Raw genomic sequence first — 16,158 nt, 5'->3', positions numbered from 1 at the left:
TATCATGATATCACATTTGGAAAAAATAAAAATCTAAAATACTCTTCCCAAATATGCAACTCCCTCATTAATCACTTTGTCACATGATGCTTTGCATTCCAAATTCCCTGTTAGCATTCGTACCATAGAGAGTGAATGAGCAGAAGATAATCTGCTGTGCCATAGCCTTGACCCACTCAACACACACACACACACACACACACACACACACACACACACACACACACACACACACACACACACACACACACACACACTGTCTTTCTCTCTCATTCTTCAGAACTACTGCTAAACAACTATCTGTTATGCTGCCCCTTCTTAAACGTCTGTCCCCCTTTTCATCACTTCTTAGTTGTTTAGCTGTTTAAAATCCCAGGACTCACATTAATAAGTCCTAAAAGGAGGAGCCTGTACTCACTTGAATCAGGCAGTGTACTGAACCAGCTATTAAGCTGATAATTTTTACTTTGTGTGCTCTCCTTTAAGGTAAATACTCTGATCAGCTGATAAACCCCCCAAAAATTACACCTGTTTCAGAAAAATTGGCCAAGTGATACAGGATAATATGGCCAAAGAAATGAAGTGACTAACTTTGTATCTCATTTCTGTTAATTTTATGACAAGATAAGGGGTACAAGAAAAAAATCTAACCATGTGCATTAAGTTGACATGTTCTGAGCAACTGACTTCTTACGTATAGTAAAGTAAACCGCATCTAGATAGGGATGTATTTTAAGTTACGATTTGTACTTGTATATCATTCATTACCTAAGTCATATGTATTAGAACAAAATGTGTCGTGATAAGTTCATCTGTCTTCAGTGACTTTGTCCTATATGAGTGGTGGCATGTTATGATATCACAACAGAGAATTATGATTTTATTTGGGTAGTAAATTGGATAGGTAATGAACTCAGATGCACCACAGTGGAAGTACACTGAATTTTATGCATGTTAGTTTAATCTTAATTATCAGGGGAGGTATACTATGGAATTCTTATGAAATGCAGATGTAATTATATCTAATGATTACTTGGTTAATTTTTAGTATATTGAACCACCATTAAATGAAATATTTGACGAATCAGGTGATGTTGCCTGACCTGATGTCTCTGCTGCCAATGCCTGTTACATAAATTAACACTCTGTTGTGCATTATGATGTCAATTTAAAATCCTTAGTGAAAAAAGTCTTCAGTTTTTCTTACGTGCATTGGTTTTCATCATAGTCAGTGGCATTCATTATTATATAAAGAACTGAGATTCCATGGCTTTAACTTTCCTTTTGCAGTGTTATGAATTTGTTTGTGTTATGCCTGTTCTCTGAAACAGCACAGTAGTACTGCAGTTAGTTGTCCAGCTGAATTCTAGGCAGAGATTATTTATTTATTGTATAGCCTGTGCATCCTCCCTGTTGCTGCATGTGATTTTGCTGGATGATGTAGTTTCCTCCTACATACCAATAATGTGCATATGCTACATTGACAATTCTTCAAATTTTCCATATATGTGCATGCTGAGTGAGTCTGTGTATACATCCTGGGAATGACAGGAGGCTGAGTCTGTGCATACTTCCTGGGAAGGATGGGAGAGTGAGTCTGTGTATGCATCCTGGGAAGGATGGGGAAGTGAGTTTATGTATACATCCTGGGAAGGACAGGAGGGTGAGGCTGTGTATACATCCTGGGAAGGACAGATGGGTGAGTTTGTGTATACATCCTGGAATGAATGGGAGAGAAAGTTTGTGTATACATCCTGGGAAGCATGGGAGAGTGAGTCTGTGTGTGCATCTTGGAAAGGACAGGAGGGTGAGTTTGTGTATATGTACCGGGATGAATGAAAGAGCAAATTTGTGTATACATCCTGGGATGGATGGGAGAGCGAGTTTGTGTATACATCCTGGGATGGATGGGAGAGCGAGTTTGTGTATACATCCTGGGATGGATGGGAAGGAGGTCCAGCAGAAGTTTCTTTGCCTTGTACTCATTGAGTGTTGTGATGGGCTTTAGTTTCTCATGTGACACCAGGATGGATAAAGAGAATAACTGGAGAATAAAATTAGTAGTTTTAATTAAATGAGCAAAGGTCTGTATAAAAGATGTACATGCTCAAGCTGAATAATTTTATCAAGAAGCTAAACTGTCTCTGTAAGCCAGTCAAATGACCTTGTTCATCTTCTTCTAATTAAGTAGAACAAGTTAAGTTGCTTACATATGAAATGAGTAGCAGACAACTGAATTATTTGTTTTATATTACCAGGGTTGGTTTAGTCCTGGGCAGGTATTCGTCCTTGATGAATACTGTGCGCGATATGGAGTTCGAGGCTGCCACAGACATCTTTGCTACCTTGGAGATTTACTTGAACGAGCAGAAAATGGAGCGATGGTTGACCCCACCTTATTGCACTACAGCTTTGCATTTTGTGCTTCACATGTTCATGGTAACAGGTAACCTAGTCACACATATTCCTTCTTACTGCTAATGATCTCATCTTTCTTCATTTGCAGGTGCATTAAGTCTAATTTATACAATGCATTGAATCACATTCATTGGGTTGGATTTTATACCTGGTAGACTTGGTTCTTTGATCCTGTATCATTACATATACATAAAAAAGAACATACCATCTAATTGTTGGTATATATTGTTATCTACTGCAGATGGTAATTCTTGGCCCTAAGATCTGATTGCTCCATATAAATTTGTTTGAGGATCTTACATTGAATACATTCAAAGTCCAAATAAGAATGAAATGTTTGGGAATATTTTGGACAGTTGGTATTTTCCAGGAAATGTACACTGTACTGATGGTCAAAATTTGAAAGAATGATTTATGCATCAAATCACTTGGTTAGATATTCTTCAAGCCAGGAACAATCAGTGTCTTTTTGTACAGACATATTTCCTAGAATGACACACATTATCTTGCTTCCTAAGATTTAAGCCACAATTTTGCCCAAATTGCTTTATTTTTTTTCTGTTTTTTTTTCATGTTTTGCCATAAATGCCACTAAATATATTGAATTTCACATTCTTAATTGTTTGATTCCATTTTTGCATTAAAACTTAATTGTGCTGCATGCATAATATGGTATTGTGAAATTCATTACCTTGTTTCTACAGCTGTAGAACTGAAATGCATGGTATTATATGATGTGTATCTCTAATTTCTCTTGTGTTAATGCATGTTTCCCTCTGTTTCATTGCTTTTCTTTTGTTTTATTTTTCCAATCTTTGCTTCTGTTTTTCTTTTACTTTGTGGCTGCCTTTGCACTATATAATAAATTCATGCCATCCACTTCCAAAAGTCAACAAATGCCACAGTTGCTTACTGGGTTACAGCAAAGTACAGAAGTTGAAGGGGATAAAATGACCAGTCCCTTAGGTAATGAACCTGAAAGTAACATAAAAAGGGATTCTAAAAGAGATTCTAAAAAAAGAAAGGATTCCAGATCTCAACCAAATTCTGAACTTAAAAGGTAAGAATCAGAAAAGCACAAACTGAGTTGTGATTTAACAATGTAGATGCTCTTAATATGTTTCATAACACAGTGACTTACTCTAATCAGAAAACATTTATTTAGTTGACAGCAAATGCACACCTGCTAGTTCAGTTTAAATGAGTTCTTTCTACCTATAGTGATCACTTATGAAATATGTAGTAACAATGACCTAGACCGTCTGCCTTTTAGGTACCTACCCTTGCAGCTGTTATCAGCATACCTTAAGTGTTACTAAGGCTCTAATATACATATTTATTATGGTAACATGTTTCTTTGACTTCAACAATTTGAAACTGAAAGTATAAACACGGCTAAGTCTTCTGCAATATAGATTTTTTAAATATATAAAATATTTCTAAAGTTGTATTGCAGTTGTATGAAACTTAATAGTAGTGGTATGCCTTTTCCCAAGGAACTGTAAAACATTTATATGATAGTTGACATCACTGAGTGATGTAGTATGGTATGGCACTTTGAGTACTTTAATGGGATGCACTGTTTGTGATGACATCATGATTCATAAATTATTATGTAAAGTATCATATAAAGTCTGCAAGGTGAAACCAATAAAAAATATGTTTTTACTGGAGTTTTAAACATGAATGTTAATATAATGTCAAGATTTAAGGAAATGGGAATGAATAGGAAAGAGACTCTGTGTATGCATCCCAGGAAAGATGGGAGAGTGAGTTTGTGTATGCATCTCAGGATGGGCGGGAGACTGAGTCTGTGTATGCATCCCAGGAAAGATGGGAGAGTGAGTCCGGGTATGCATCTCAGGATGGGTGGGAGACTGAGTCTGTGTATGCATCCCAGGAAAGATGGGAGAGTGAGTCCGGGTATGCATCCCAGGAAAGATGGGAGAGTGAGTCCGGGTATGCATCCCAGGAAAGATGGGAGAGTGAGTCCGGGTATGCATCTCAGGATGGGCGGGAGACTGAGTCTGTGTATGCATCCCAGGAAAGATGGGAGAGTGAGTCCGGGTATGCATCTCAGGATGGGCGGGAGACTGAGTCTGTGTATGCATCCCAGGAAAGATGGGAGAGTGAGTTTGTGTATGCATCCCAATAAAGATGGGAGAGTGAGTCCGGCTATGCATCTCAGGATGGGCGTGAAACTGAGTCTGTGTATGCATCCCAGGAAAGATGGGAGAGTGAGTCTGTGTATGCATCCCAATAAAGACGGGAGAGTGAGTCCAGGTATGCATCTCAGGATGGGCGGGAGACTGAGTCTGTGTATGCATCCCAGGAAAGATGGGAGATTGAGTCTGTGTATTCATCTCAGGAAGGATGGGTGAGTGAGTCTGTGTATGCATCCCAGGAAAGATGGGAGAGTTAGCCTGTGTATGTATCCCAGGACAGACAGGAGAGTGAGTCTGCGTATGCATCCCAGGAAGGGCAGGAGAGTGAGTCTGTGTATGTATCTCAGGAAGGGTGGGAGAGTGAGTCTGTGTATGCATCCTAGGAAAGTTGGGAGAGTGAGTTTGTGTATGCATTACAGGAAGGATGGGAAAGTGAGTCTGTGTATGCATCTCAGGAAGGGTGAGAGAGTGAGTCTGTGTATGCATCCCAGGATGGACTGGAGAGTGAGAGAGTGAGTCTGTGTATGCATCCCAGGATGGACTGGAGAGTGAGAGAGCGAGTCTGTGTATGCATCCTAGGAAGGGTGCAAAAGTGAGTCTGTGTATGCATGCCAGGATGGACAGGAGAGTGAGTCTGTGTATGTATTCCAGGATGGACAGGGGAGTGAGTCTGTGTATGCATCCCAGGAAGGATGCGAGAGTGAGTCTGTGTATGTATCTTAGGAAGGATGGGAGAATGAGTCTGTGTATGCATCCTAGGAAGGGTGCAAGAGTGAGTCTGTGTATGCATCCCAGGATGGACAGGAGAGTGAGTTTGTGTACGTATCCCAGGATGGACGGGGGAGTGAGTCTGTGTATGCATGACAGGAAGGATGTGAGAGTGAGTCTGTGTATGTATAACAGGAAGGATGTGAGAGTGAGCCTGTGTATGCATCCCAGGAAGGGTGGGAGAGTGAGTCTGTGTATGTGTCCCTGGAAGGAAGGGAGAGTGAGTCTGCGTATGCATCCCAGGAAGGGTGGGAGAGTGAGTCTGTGTATGTGTCCCAGGAAGGAAGGGAGAGTGAGTCTGTGTATGCATCCCAGGAAAGGTGGGAAAGTGAGTCTGTATATGTGTCCCAGGAAGGAAAGGAGAGTGAGTCTGTGTATCTGTCCCAGGAAGGGTGGGAGAGTGAACCTGTGTATGTGTCCCAGGAAAGAAGGGAGAGTGAGTTTGTGTATGTGCCCCAGGAAGGATGCGAGAGTGAGTCTGTGTATGTGTCCCAGGAAGGATGCGAGAATGAGTCTATGTATGCATCCTTGGAAGGATGTGAGAGTGAGTCTGTGTATGCATCCCAGGAAGGGTGTGCGAGTGAGTATGTTTATGTATCCCAGGAGGTGTGTGAGAATGAATCTGTGTATATATCTTGGGAAGGATGGGAAGCAGGTCTAGGAGAAGTTTCTCTGCCTTGAACCCATTGAGTGTGGTGATAAGCTTTGGTTTCCCAAGTGACACCAAGTAGAAATGGCAAAGAAAACTATGGACATTTCCATTCTAATCTTGTTGGGAGTAGACTAATGCATGATGGTCCTAAGAGTAAGCAATGAATGCTGCAAGGCCACTGTACCATTTCTTCTAGCACAAGCGTTTCACATACGGGCCTTAATTTTAAACCTAAAGTGTGCAACTGCTTTCATTGTATAAAAATAAAAAGCCATAAATGAATGATTTCATTTTTACAGAACTGAGCTGGAAATTTAATAATTTCTTAATTGTGTGCCATTTTTAATGTAACTTGTATATTGGGGATGGATGCAGGATATACTCCCTGAGTATAGCCTCTGGTATGCCTGCAGCAGTTTTTCCTTGGGTTTTTATCAATTTGCACAAAAACTGTTTTATGGTCTAAAGCATAAGCTGTAAGTTTCCAGTCTTATTTTACTGTTGAATATTTTAATAAACCTCAGGTCTTCATATTGCATTAGGTCTAAGAAATTTGCCCTACTATATACGGTATCATTAGGACCACCTCGTTCAATAGTCACTCACTTAGGAATGATGACATGCACTTCAGTTGTTTTATATTATGAAGCCCCATTTATACAATTTCACTGATTTACATAACTATTAAAGCCTAGCTCAACAGTGCATCCTCCTTTTTTCTCCAACATTTCTTCTTTCAGTTTGTGCACGTCTAGCTTTGCTACAGTGTAATAATTATTCAAGCAATCTGTCACATTCCCAAGGCATCCCTATCATATTTAATTTACTCACTTTGCCCTTTCATAGACATTCTCTATAGTTGGATCAATCATTATCATAAGTTGCAGTCCAAAAACTTGCCTGTTGCCATCTTTCCCCATCTCTCTTAGTGTAAGTTAAAGACTTTAATAGTTCTGAAAACAATGAAAATCTAACCGCAGTTCCTGAGAAATGACAGTGAACCTTGACCCCCCCACACACACACACACACTGAGGGTGTGCTGCACCTCTACACCTCACTACAAGATTGCTTTACCTTGTAGAAGAATTAATTATACAAGTTACAGCAATATTTGCCTAATGTACATTTCCCTAATCACATTTAAATGTTAGCACTTCAGAGTGTCACACTTACTGATCCTCATCATATAACAGGAACCATACCTCTCAACTGTCCAGATTTTCACAGAATGCCCAGATTTTTGCCTTATATCTTTGGCCCGTTCCTCATAACATTTGTGATTTTCTGGATTTTTGTGGTGAACCATTAAAGAGTGACAGGCATTTGAGTTTCAGACTTCATATCATTCAGAAAATGCCTGGTGGGGGGAGTGGCAAAGATGGTGTCAGGTTAACAGGACTTCTTATTTGCTCTCCTATCTTAAACATATTTCTGACAGGAATTTTCAACTACCTAAGAATCTAGATTTTCCTTTTGCGTTCTTCTTCATCCACCAAGAACCCTTGAAGGATATATTCATTTTTTTTAAACTGTTCTGTATCAAATTCCTGTCATTTACAAGCAAACAAGACTCTGAGAGTTCTTCAGTATGAACTACTCTAAGAATAATTCTCAAGATTTGTCTTTCAAGAAAGAATTACAGTGCTTACTTACTAGTATACATTATTTATCGATAAATAGATAAAATGGACAACAAGTAAGACACCATTAATGAAGTGTGTAAAAATCAGATGAATCAACTAAAGGAGATTGCCTTACTTCAGAAAATCCAGATATCCGACATCAAGAAATCTTTAAATGATATAGAGGGAAGAGTTACTGAAGAGGAACAACAAGTAGAATTTCTTTTAAAACAAAATACTTCCTTGCTACAGAAAATTGATGATCTACAAAATAGATTTTGGAGAAATAATCTTCATATTTATGGTCTGACAGAGAAAAATGAAGGTGACAACATAGGAAATGTCCTTACTACCTGGATTCCTGACATTCTGAATTTACCTGATCGCTTTCATTTGGAATAGAGAGAGCACACAGGTCCTTAGCATCTCCCATGTCTTCCACCAAACCAAACTATAAACCAAGATCTGACATAGTAAGATTTTTCTCTTTACAAGACAAAAAACTTGTTTTAAAGACAGCATGGTAAAATTCTCCTGTCAAATACAAGAACCACATAATAAGATTTGAAAATGGTTATTCCTCTACAGTTATTTCAAGAAGAAAAGAGTTCATCCCTGTAAAAAAGGAGTTAAAAAAGAAACAAAACTCATCTGTTATTTCCAGCCAGACTTAAAGCTTTTCCTCCTGATGGAATTGAGATATTTGACACATTAAAATCAATTATTTCTTTTCTGACTTTTAGCAACATCTTAGAACAATCAGAAGGTATGGACTGGAGCTCTACTTCAGTGAAGTGACAGGTTGAGAATGATTGGAAAATTGCTAAAGCCAAAAAAAAAGATGAAATGAAAAAAAAGACAAATAAGCCTTTTGTTTTTACTTCTGCCACCTAAATTTTATATAAATGAATTATATTTTGCTATACTAATTTCTACTAAGAAGGAAGATCAGTTTGCTATCTCACACTGACATATTTCACTTTTGTGGAGTGCATATTTAAGGTATAAACAAGGTGATAAATAATTTATTTTTATTTTTATTTATATTTGTCTTTATATGCAGTTTTCAGTTTTTATAATATAACTTTTAGATCTTATCAGTAGTTTTATTAATTTGATTTATATTGTTTCTTTAAAAGAGAGAGGAAAAGGAAAGAAAGGAAAAAATAATTAATAATGCTATTTTTATTAGTACTACTGCCTTTCAGTAAGATAGCTTGACAAGAGTGATCATTTTTATAGGAGCTCTTTAATCATAATCAAAATCTTTCAGTATATTTCTTAAAACTCTATCTTATGTAACAAGTAGATGTATACCTAGCACCAGTTATTTTTAAAAGCTCTATAGTTGATTTGATGTTTGGCATTCATTATTACTGTTGCTGTATATTTTTACATATTTGCTTTTATACTGCTTCCGTTTCATGTTTGGACATTTTTTGGCATTTATTTTGCTTTGCTTTGATATACTTATGGGAATGTACTCTCATATTTAATTATGCTTGTGTAAAAAAGGTAATTCTTTGACTTGAAACTCTTGCATATCAAAGCCGTTGTTCTCTTTCTCTGCTTGCGATACACTTTAAGTAATAAAATAAGTTACATCTCTTCTCGCTGAGATCACGAGCAGAGATAATTCATTCAGTCATGTTCCACTTTTTTTTTTAATACTTTAAGCAGCATTTTTTAATTTAGCCTTGTGAATGTACGTATCCTTGTCAGATAACAGTATGTCTATGTGATTATTAAGGGTAATTTCTGAGCCACTCCTGCATTCTACCATTTTAGATAGTTAAAAATTAGATTAATGTAATCTCAAAAGGCATTGAGCCCTTAAAATAGATTAATTTTATATTGAAAAGATTCATCTGATTCATTGCTTTTGAGTTTTTAACACAATTTAATACCTCATACTTAGTTCTTAGTGGAGGTGGCATGTCTGTAATGATTAGTAAGAGAAGTGGGCGTGGAAATGACTGATGCTTGACAGCCAACCAATTTTTAGAGTGACTTGCTTATTATGCTCTTGTCACTTGTTTCTGCATACACTTGAATAGTAACTGATTCTAGGTAACAATGATTAAATAGAACAAACAGGGGAACAACAGAAAAGGAGGAAAGAAGAGGGCAAATAAAAAGAAAAAAGAAACTTAGTAATGACTATTGGTATATCATCATCAGATGTAATATAAAACACATATGCCCATTCCATTGAATATACTAATGACTAATTTTGAATTTTTATTATACTATATGGCTTTTTTTTCTTTTGATGTTATTTTAAAGAGTTTATCACTTAGCTAAAGGGATCACTAATAACAATAAAGTGCATTGTAAAATTTCACTCATTTTCATTATGATTTCTACTGACTTACCACAACTGAATAGTTTAATATATAAAGTGACAGGTACTTTATTGCATAAGTCTTTAATGAGTGAATGTCATTATAGCTTCCTAACACTGGAAATCATATTTGTTTAATATGGAAAATTGCCCACTGTTGCTTTTAAATTGTTATATGGCACCTTAAATGTAAGTACTAGTGCTTATTTACTAGTGTATAATTCCCTTAGCAGTTACACTAAATATGGAGCACTCCTAAATAAATAAGAGCTCCCCCACTTGTTTATTCTATACGTGAACAATTAAATAACTTCTTTAAACTTATATCCTTGATATTTTAATTTGAGATATACATTATGTTTATATGTTTGTTTATTGTCATAGCTTAATTAATATTTCATTTCATCATTAATTTAATGATGTTTTACTTCTGGTTCTCATGAGGGTGCTTTAATGTTTATATTCCATAAGATCCTTATGGGTTAAATTATATTTTTCTGCCTTGTTGTTAAATATAAATAAGATGATTTTTTTTTCCTTTTTACTTACTTGTGCAGTTAAAAATCTAGGCAGATTTGTTATATATTTTTATATAGCAATCCAACTGATTTGAGTATACATATTTGTTCTCATATTAAACTTTTTAAAATTTTTATTTAATTCCAAAAGCTTATGTTGCCATGTTATAATTATAACTCAAGCATTTATAAAAACTACTGTACTATTTTTAGTATAGAGTCAATATTTTAGATGGTTAGAGCAAAGAACTGGTCTTGTGACTGAGCTAGAATGTACACTTGAATGGTAACACTATTCAAGTGTGAGGGTTTTGTACCTCAAGTTGGGTTTAGTTTGCTATTTTATTTTGATGTTAATGGTCTTCGATTTTAATATTTGATTACAGGTGTCCAAGATTACTATCTTTAAAATACTAGAAGATAAGTATAATTGTTTTTTTTCTTTTTCAATATATCAATTTTCGTATTTCTTGAAACAATATTTCATGTATGTATATATATATATATATATATATATATATATAGAGAGAGAGAGAGAGAGAGCTAAATGCGATTTTAATCAGAATATATGTAATAAATGTATCTCCATTAATGTTAGTAGTCTAAATAACAATTGTAAGAGGGGAAGTCTTTTTAAATATCTAAACTTATTTTATGCTCAAGTTGTTTTTCTTCAGGAAATGCATTAATTACAGGGGGATATAGACAGACTTAACTCAAACACCTATTCGGTCTTAGTAAGTTCTCATCATAATAAAAAAGAGGGGTAGCAATTTTGTGGAGAAAATCTGCTTTGATGCCTAAAATTATAAACATTTATCATGATAATTCTGGAGTGTTATGTTTAATATCCCTCAAAATAAATCTAAACTTTACACATTAATTAACTTATACTGGTTTCCTGGGTTAGGAGTCAAAATAATCAAACATCATTTTAAAGATATTATACAATACTCCAAGGGGGAAATAATACTTGCAGGAGATTTTAATTGTATTTTATTAGATGAGGATACTGATGCAATGAATACACACAGAAAATCAGCCATATCAAAAGCATTATTAGACTTTATCAATACTATTAATATTATGGACCGTAATGATTTTTCTGACCCTAATTATTTTTTTTTTACATATTATACCCACGGTGGTGCTGCTGCGGTAGTGTTGTCACCTCACAGTAAGACACTGTCCGGTTTGATTCTCAGCTAGAGCATCTTCTGCATGGAGACGTGCATGAATGGGCATACCTTTGTTGAAGGTTGTGCATCAGGGCTGGTAACTCGGCACATAAAAATCAACTACCAATCATTAGCAGACTGGAGTTCCGCTGTGGCGACCCCTAACCAGGAAAAGCCGAAAAGACACAATGACAGCAACAACAACATTCTCATTGCCATGGTACTCATTCAAGAATAGATAAGATTTATATTTCTAGAAACACTTCTTCTAAAATTGATAGATTTAAGGTAGTTGCATGACCCTTTTCTGATCATAATGCAGTCACATTTGATTTAATAATGAATCCCAAACAATGTCTAAACATTACAAGAATCCCAGCTTATATAACTAAATTAAAAGTCTTCAAGGAATATTATTTTAAGGAAATTCAAACGTTTTTGAAAATAAATCATACTGTTGATATTTCAGAAATATTTGTGTGGGATTCATTGAAGTCTTACTTGTATGGTAGAATATTAGCTTGATTTATAAATAAGAAAAACATTGGGATAAAGAACTTCAAGATTTACAACTGAAATTGGATAAATTAAAGCTAGATATACAAAAAGGAGACACTAGTTTGCAAAGGAAATATGATGAGATAAACGTTATTTACAGATACTACATCATAAAACTATGATTAGCTTAGAAAAAAAGAAAAAAAATTTACTCCATGAAACTCCTAAATCAAAGATGAATAGCAAATAGAACAAAAAGGTTATACATTCCAATCAGATTAAAGAATTATATCTCCCTGGTACCAAGAAAAAAGTCTATGATTTAGAAAGGATTTTAGAATATTTTAGGAAACAATTTACCTTATTTAATAGTAACTTTATAGAAAATCAACCGGAAATTGTAGTAAAATCCTTTAAAATTTCATCAAAAATAAACAGAAGAACATATAAAGTTGATCAATAAATCAATTACATTATCAGATATTAATTCAAAAATAATAAATTAAAATTAAATAAAGCACCTGAAACTGATAATATTATCCCCGAAATGTACAAGTTATTACCCAGAGAAGCTTTAAATTAACTTTTAAAAGTTTATAATTTAATTAAAGAAAATAATAATAGCCCTTCTTCTTGAAAATATACCCTGATACATCCAATTTTAAAATCAGACAAAGATCCTAAAAAGTGCTCCTCTTATAGATCAATATCACTACTAAGCATTGACTATAAAATGTTTATGACCACATATGCTAATACAATTAAACATTTGATAGGTTCATAGGACGATACTAGGCTTTAGGCCCAGAGGCCCATATCAGCCTAGCCAAGAATTTAACCCATGTTCTCACAAAGCCAGCACCTGTTTTCTCTGTCCAGCAGGGACATAGGTGGAATCCCAGAGGTATATTTTTTGTTTCTCATCCAGTCATCCAGGTTCCTCTTAAAGAGGGCTAGTGAGGTACTCTGCTAGACATGGAGAGGAAGTCTATTCCACAGATGGGGAGTCATTGGGACACAAATCAAACCTGCCAACAAGTTCTATTAATGTCACAGACTAGGTTGAGACCTTGCGTGTGGGTTGCGCGAGTGGAGTTTGACTTATAGATATGCAGCAATTCCATGAAGGCTGAGTCTAAGACGGCTTTGTATGCCAGACACAGGTCACCTCTGAGCAGTCTGTATGAGACCGAGTAGAGGTACAGGGCTTTTAGCCCATCTGTATAGGATAGGTGTTTGAGACCCTGGATTTTCATGGTCAGGAACTTCTGTGGTCTCTCCTTCTGCTGCATGTGCCTTGTATTTGATAATGGGTCTGATAAGGTAGGAGTGCAAGGATGTTATGACCTCCTTGTTCCTGGATGAAATACCCTTAATTATGAGGTGGGCCATGTATAAAGCCTTCCATACAATGGAGGCAGCATGGTGGTCAAAAATCAGGTTGCTATTAACCTGGGTGCCCAAGTCCCTCACAACTGATTGTGTGCTTAGTACATTATTATTAATGTGATAATTAATGGGGACACAATTTTCTCCAAAGGGGATAATGGTACATTTCTTGCCATTTAGTTTGAGGCCATGCTTCTGGCACCAGTCATTAGTTTGGTTAAGGCCCTCTTGGAGGATGTTCACATCACTACAGGAATTTATGACAGTGCCCAACTTGCAGTAATCTGCAAACTTGGTCAGCCACAGACCATTAGTTTTGGCTTGAACCTCAGAAAAGTATATCCCAAACTGTAGAGGCCCCAAGATCGATCCTTTGGGTACACCACTTCTTACAGGTTTACTACTAGAGGTGGGTTCCCCTATTTTGACTGAGTAGGTTCTATCAGTGAGCCAGTTAGCTACCCATCTGGTAACATATGGGTTGATGCCTAGCTGGCAGAGTTTATCTATAATACTTGAGTGGGGAATAGTGTTGAAGGCTTTGGCTAGGTCAAGGTAGGTGCTGTGCACTGTTTTGCCCTCATCCATGGCTTTGGTGACTGTTTCAAAGAAGGCAACCAAGTTTAACAGGCATGATCTCCCTTTGACAAAACCAAACTGTGTGGGATCAAGCATTTGGAGGTTGCCAATGTCCTTGTTTATAAGGTCCATGATAATGCATTCCATGGCCTTGCAGATCAGGCTAGTTAGGCTGATGGGCCTATATTTGCCTCAGTTTGTGGATGCTCCACCTTTGTGCAGAGGGATGACAGTGGCTGTCCTCCATTCTGCTGGGGTGAAGCTGGTGCACAGGCTGTGGTTGAATAGGGTGCCTAGTGGTGTTGAGAGCTCTTGCCTGAGTTTATGTAGGACACAGCCATGGATGTTGTTGGGTTCCATGAGGCTGTATTTTTTGCCTTTGAGAGGGCATTAATAACCTGTTCCCTGTTGATGAGGAGAGGTAGGCAGGTGCTGGGGGTGTCCTGGTTTACTGATGGGGGTGAAGTTTTCACTGACCTTGACTGCCAGCATGTTGGCTATATCTATGGCATTGTTTTGTGTGTGGTAGTCTGCAGCACCAGTTCAGAGCAGATTTGGGAGTTACCTTTCAGAGTGCAGATGTATGTGAAGAAGGTCTTGTAATTGTCCTTAGTGGATGTGACCGATTCGGACTCTAAGTTAGCCTTAGAGGATTCCATCAGTGACCTTATTTGCTTGTTCAAATGAAGGAGAGAATGCTTCCACCTTGGCACCTGCTCCTTCTTGGTCCTGGACAGCAATTTCTTCCTTTTATTATTGAGTCTTTTTATTTCTGCTGTCCACCAGACAGGTTTACTCTTTCTTGAGGAAGATAGTTTGGTCCTGTCAGGTATTGCTGAGTCCATGCAGCTATATAGGTGCTCATATAGTTTTTTGGTGTAGGCTTGGACATTAGTGCTTGATTTAACTGAAGGGATGGTGGCTGTGAAGCTGATTACACCTGCTCTGAGGAGGTTGTAGTCACCTTTGGAAAAGTTTTTTGTTCAACCCTGGTAAGAGCGGGTCAGGGGAGATGGTGACTTTGAAAGTGATTGCTTCATGTTCGGAGCTTACTAAGGAGGATGACACTGTAGGGGTGCTACAGTGGCTAGTCATGTTGGTTAGTACCGGCTCCAGGATATTTTTGCCTCTTATGGGGGTGTTGACCAGCTGATGCAGTCCATTGGCATTGATGAAGTCGAGGAATCTCTGAGCATTCATGTATGAGCTAGAATAGGTCTTCCACTCTATGGTTGGGTAGTTAAAGTTGCCCAGGATCAGGGTAAAGGGTTGAATCTTGATGGATTCAAGTAAGCCCAGATAGGTGGAGTGGGCTTCCTGAGTCATGGTTGGTGGTCTATAGCTAGCTATGATTTGAATAGGTGTTTTCTCAATAGTTAACTACACCTGGAGTGTCTTCTGTGAGTTATACTGTTTGACCAGCCCGGAAGTGTGTATGTCTTTAATAAAAATTGAAATTTCACCTCCATTGGCTTTGTAGCCCTCAGTTTGGGGTCTGAAAGTATGGTAGGACAAGTAACCTGGTAAGGCTGGAGTGCTCTCCATAGCTTTGAACAAGGTTTCAGTGACTGCACAAATGTCAGAATCTTCCAGGGTAAGGAATGTTTGCAATGAGTACAGTTTCATGTTAAGACTCCTAGTGTTTAGCAGCATGACCTTTAAATTTCATTTAGAAGAATTTTTCACATTGGTAATTTTTTTCCTCATGACTTTGCCTAAAAAAGGCAGTATGTGGGGGAGGTAAAAAACTTTGCCAGAAGCCTGGAGCCCAGGAGAGACAGATGAAGGCCATCTCTGGCAAAGAATTGTGGTCTGTCAGTCATGTCCTACCAGGCTGTCAGGTCCTGGATCCCCTTGGAATGACACCAGAAACTAAGACAATTGTTAAAATCAATCATTTTCTGTTTGTACTGAGGCATTATTTTGGCTGACGGCAGGATGCTGCTTAAGGCTAGGGACATACCTACCTGGGACACATATTCAGTGAGCTCAATCATGTCTCTCTTCATATAGTCCAAAGAAGTAT

The 16,158-nt window shown here is 37.2% G+C and overlaps 1 protein-coding gene across 15 annotated transcripts in view; it reads left to right on the top strand.

The window, feature by feature from the left end:
- CADPS (calcium dependent secretion activator) overlaps positions 1 to 16,158 on the top strand; it is a 2,296,269-nt gene that overhangs the window by 1,659,243 nt on the left and 620,868 nt on the right. For all 15 annotated transcript variants that reach the window (XM_044077436.1, XM_044077434.1, XM_044077437.1 and 12 more), the window contains one exon: positions 2,259 to 2,446. In XM_044077436.1, coding sequence (XP_043933371.1) covers positions 2,259 to 2,446 — 188 coding nt within the window. The remainder of the gene's footprint in view (positions 1 to 2,258; positions 2,447 to 16,158) is intronic.

Source organism: Protopterus annectens, chromosome 7.part0 (genome assembly GCF_019279795.1).
Source record: "Protopterus annectens isolate FY-2018-M chromosome 7.part0, PAN1.0, whole genome shotgun sequence".
NCBI classification, from domain to species: domain Eukaryota; kingdom Metazoa; phylum Chordata; order Ceratodontiformes; family Protopteridae; genus Protopterus; species Protopterus annectens.
This window is presented reverse-complemented; position numbering and strand designations above follow the sequence as displayed.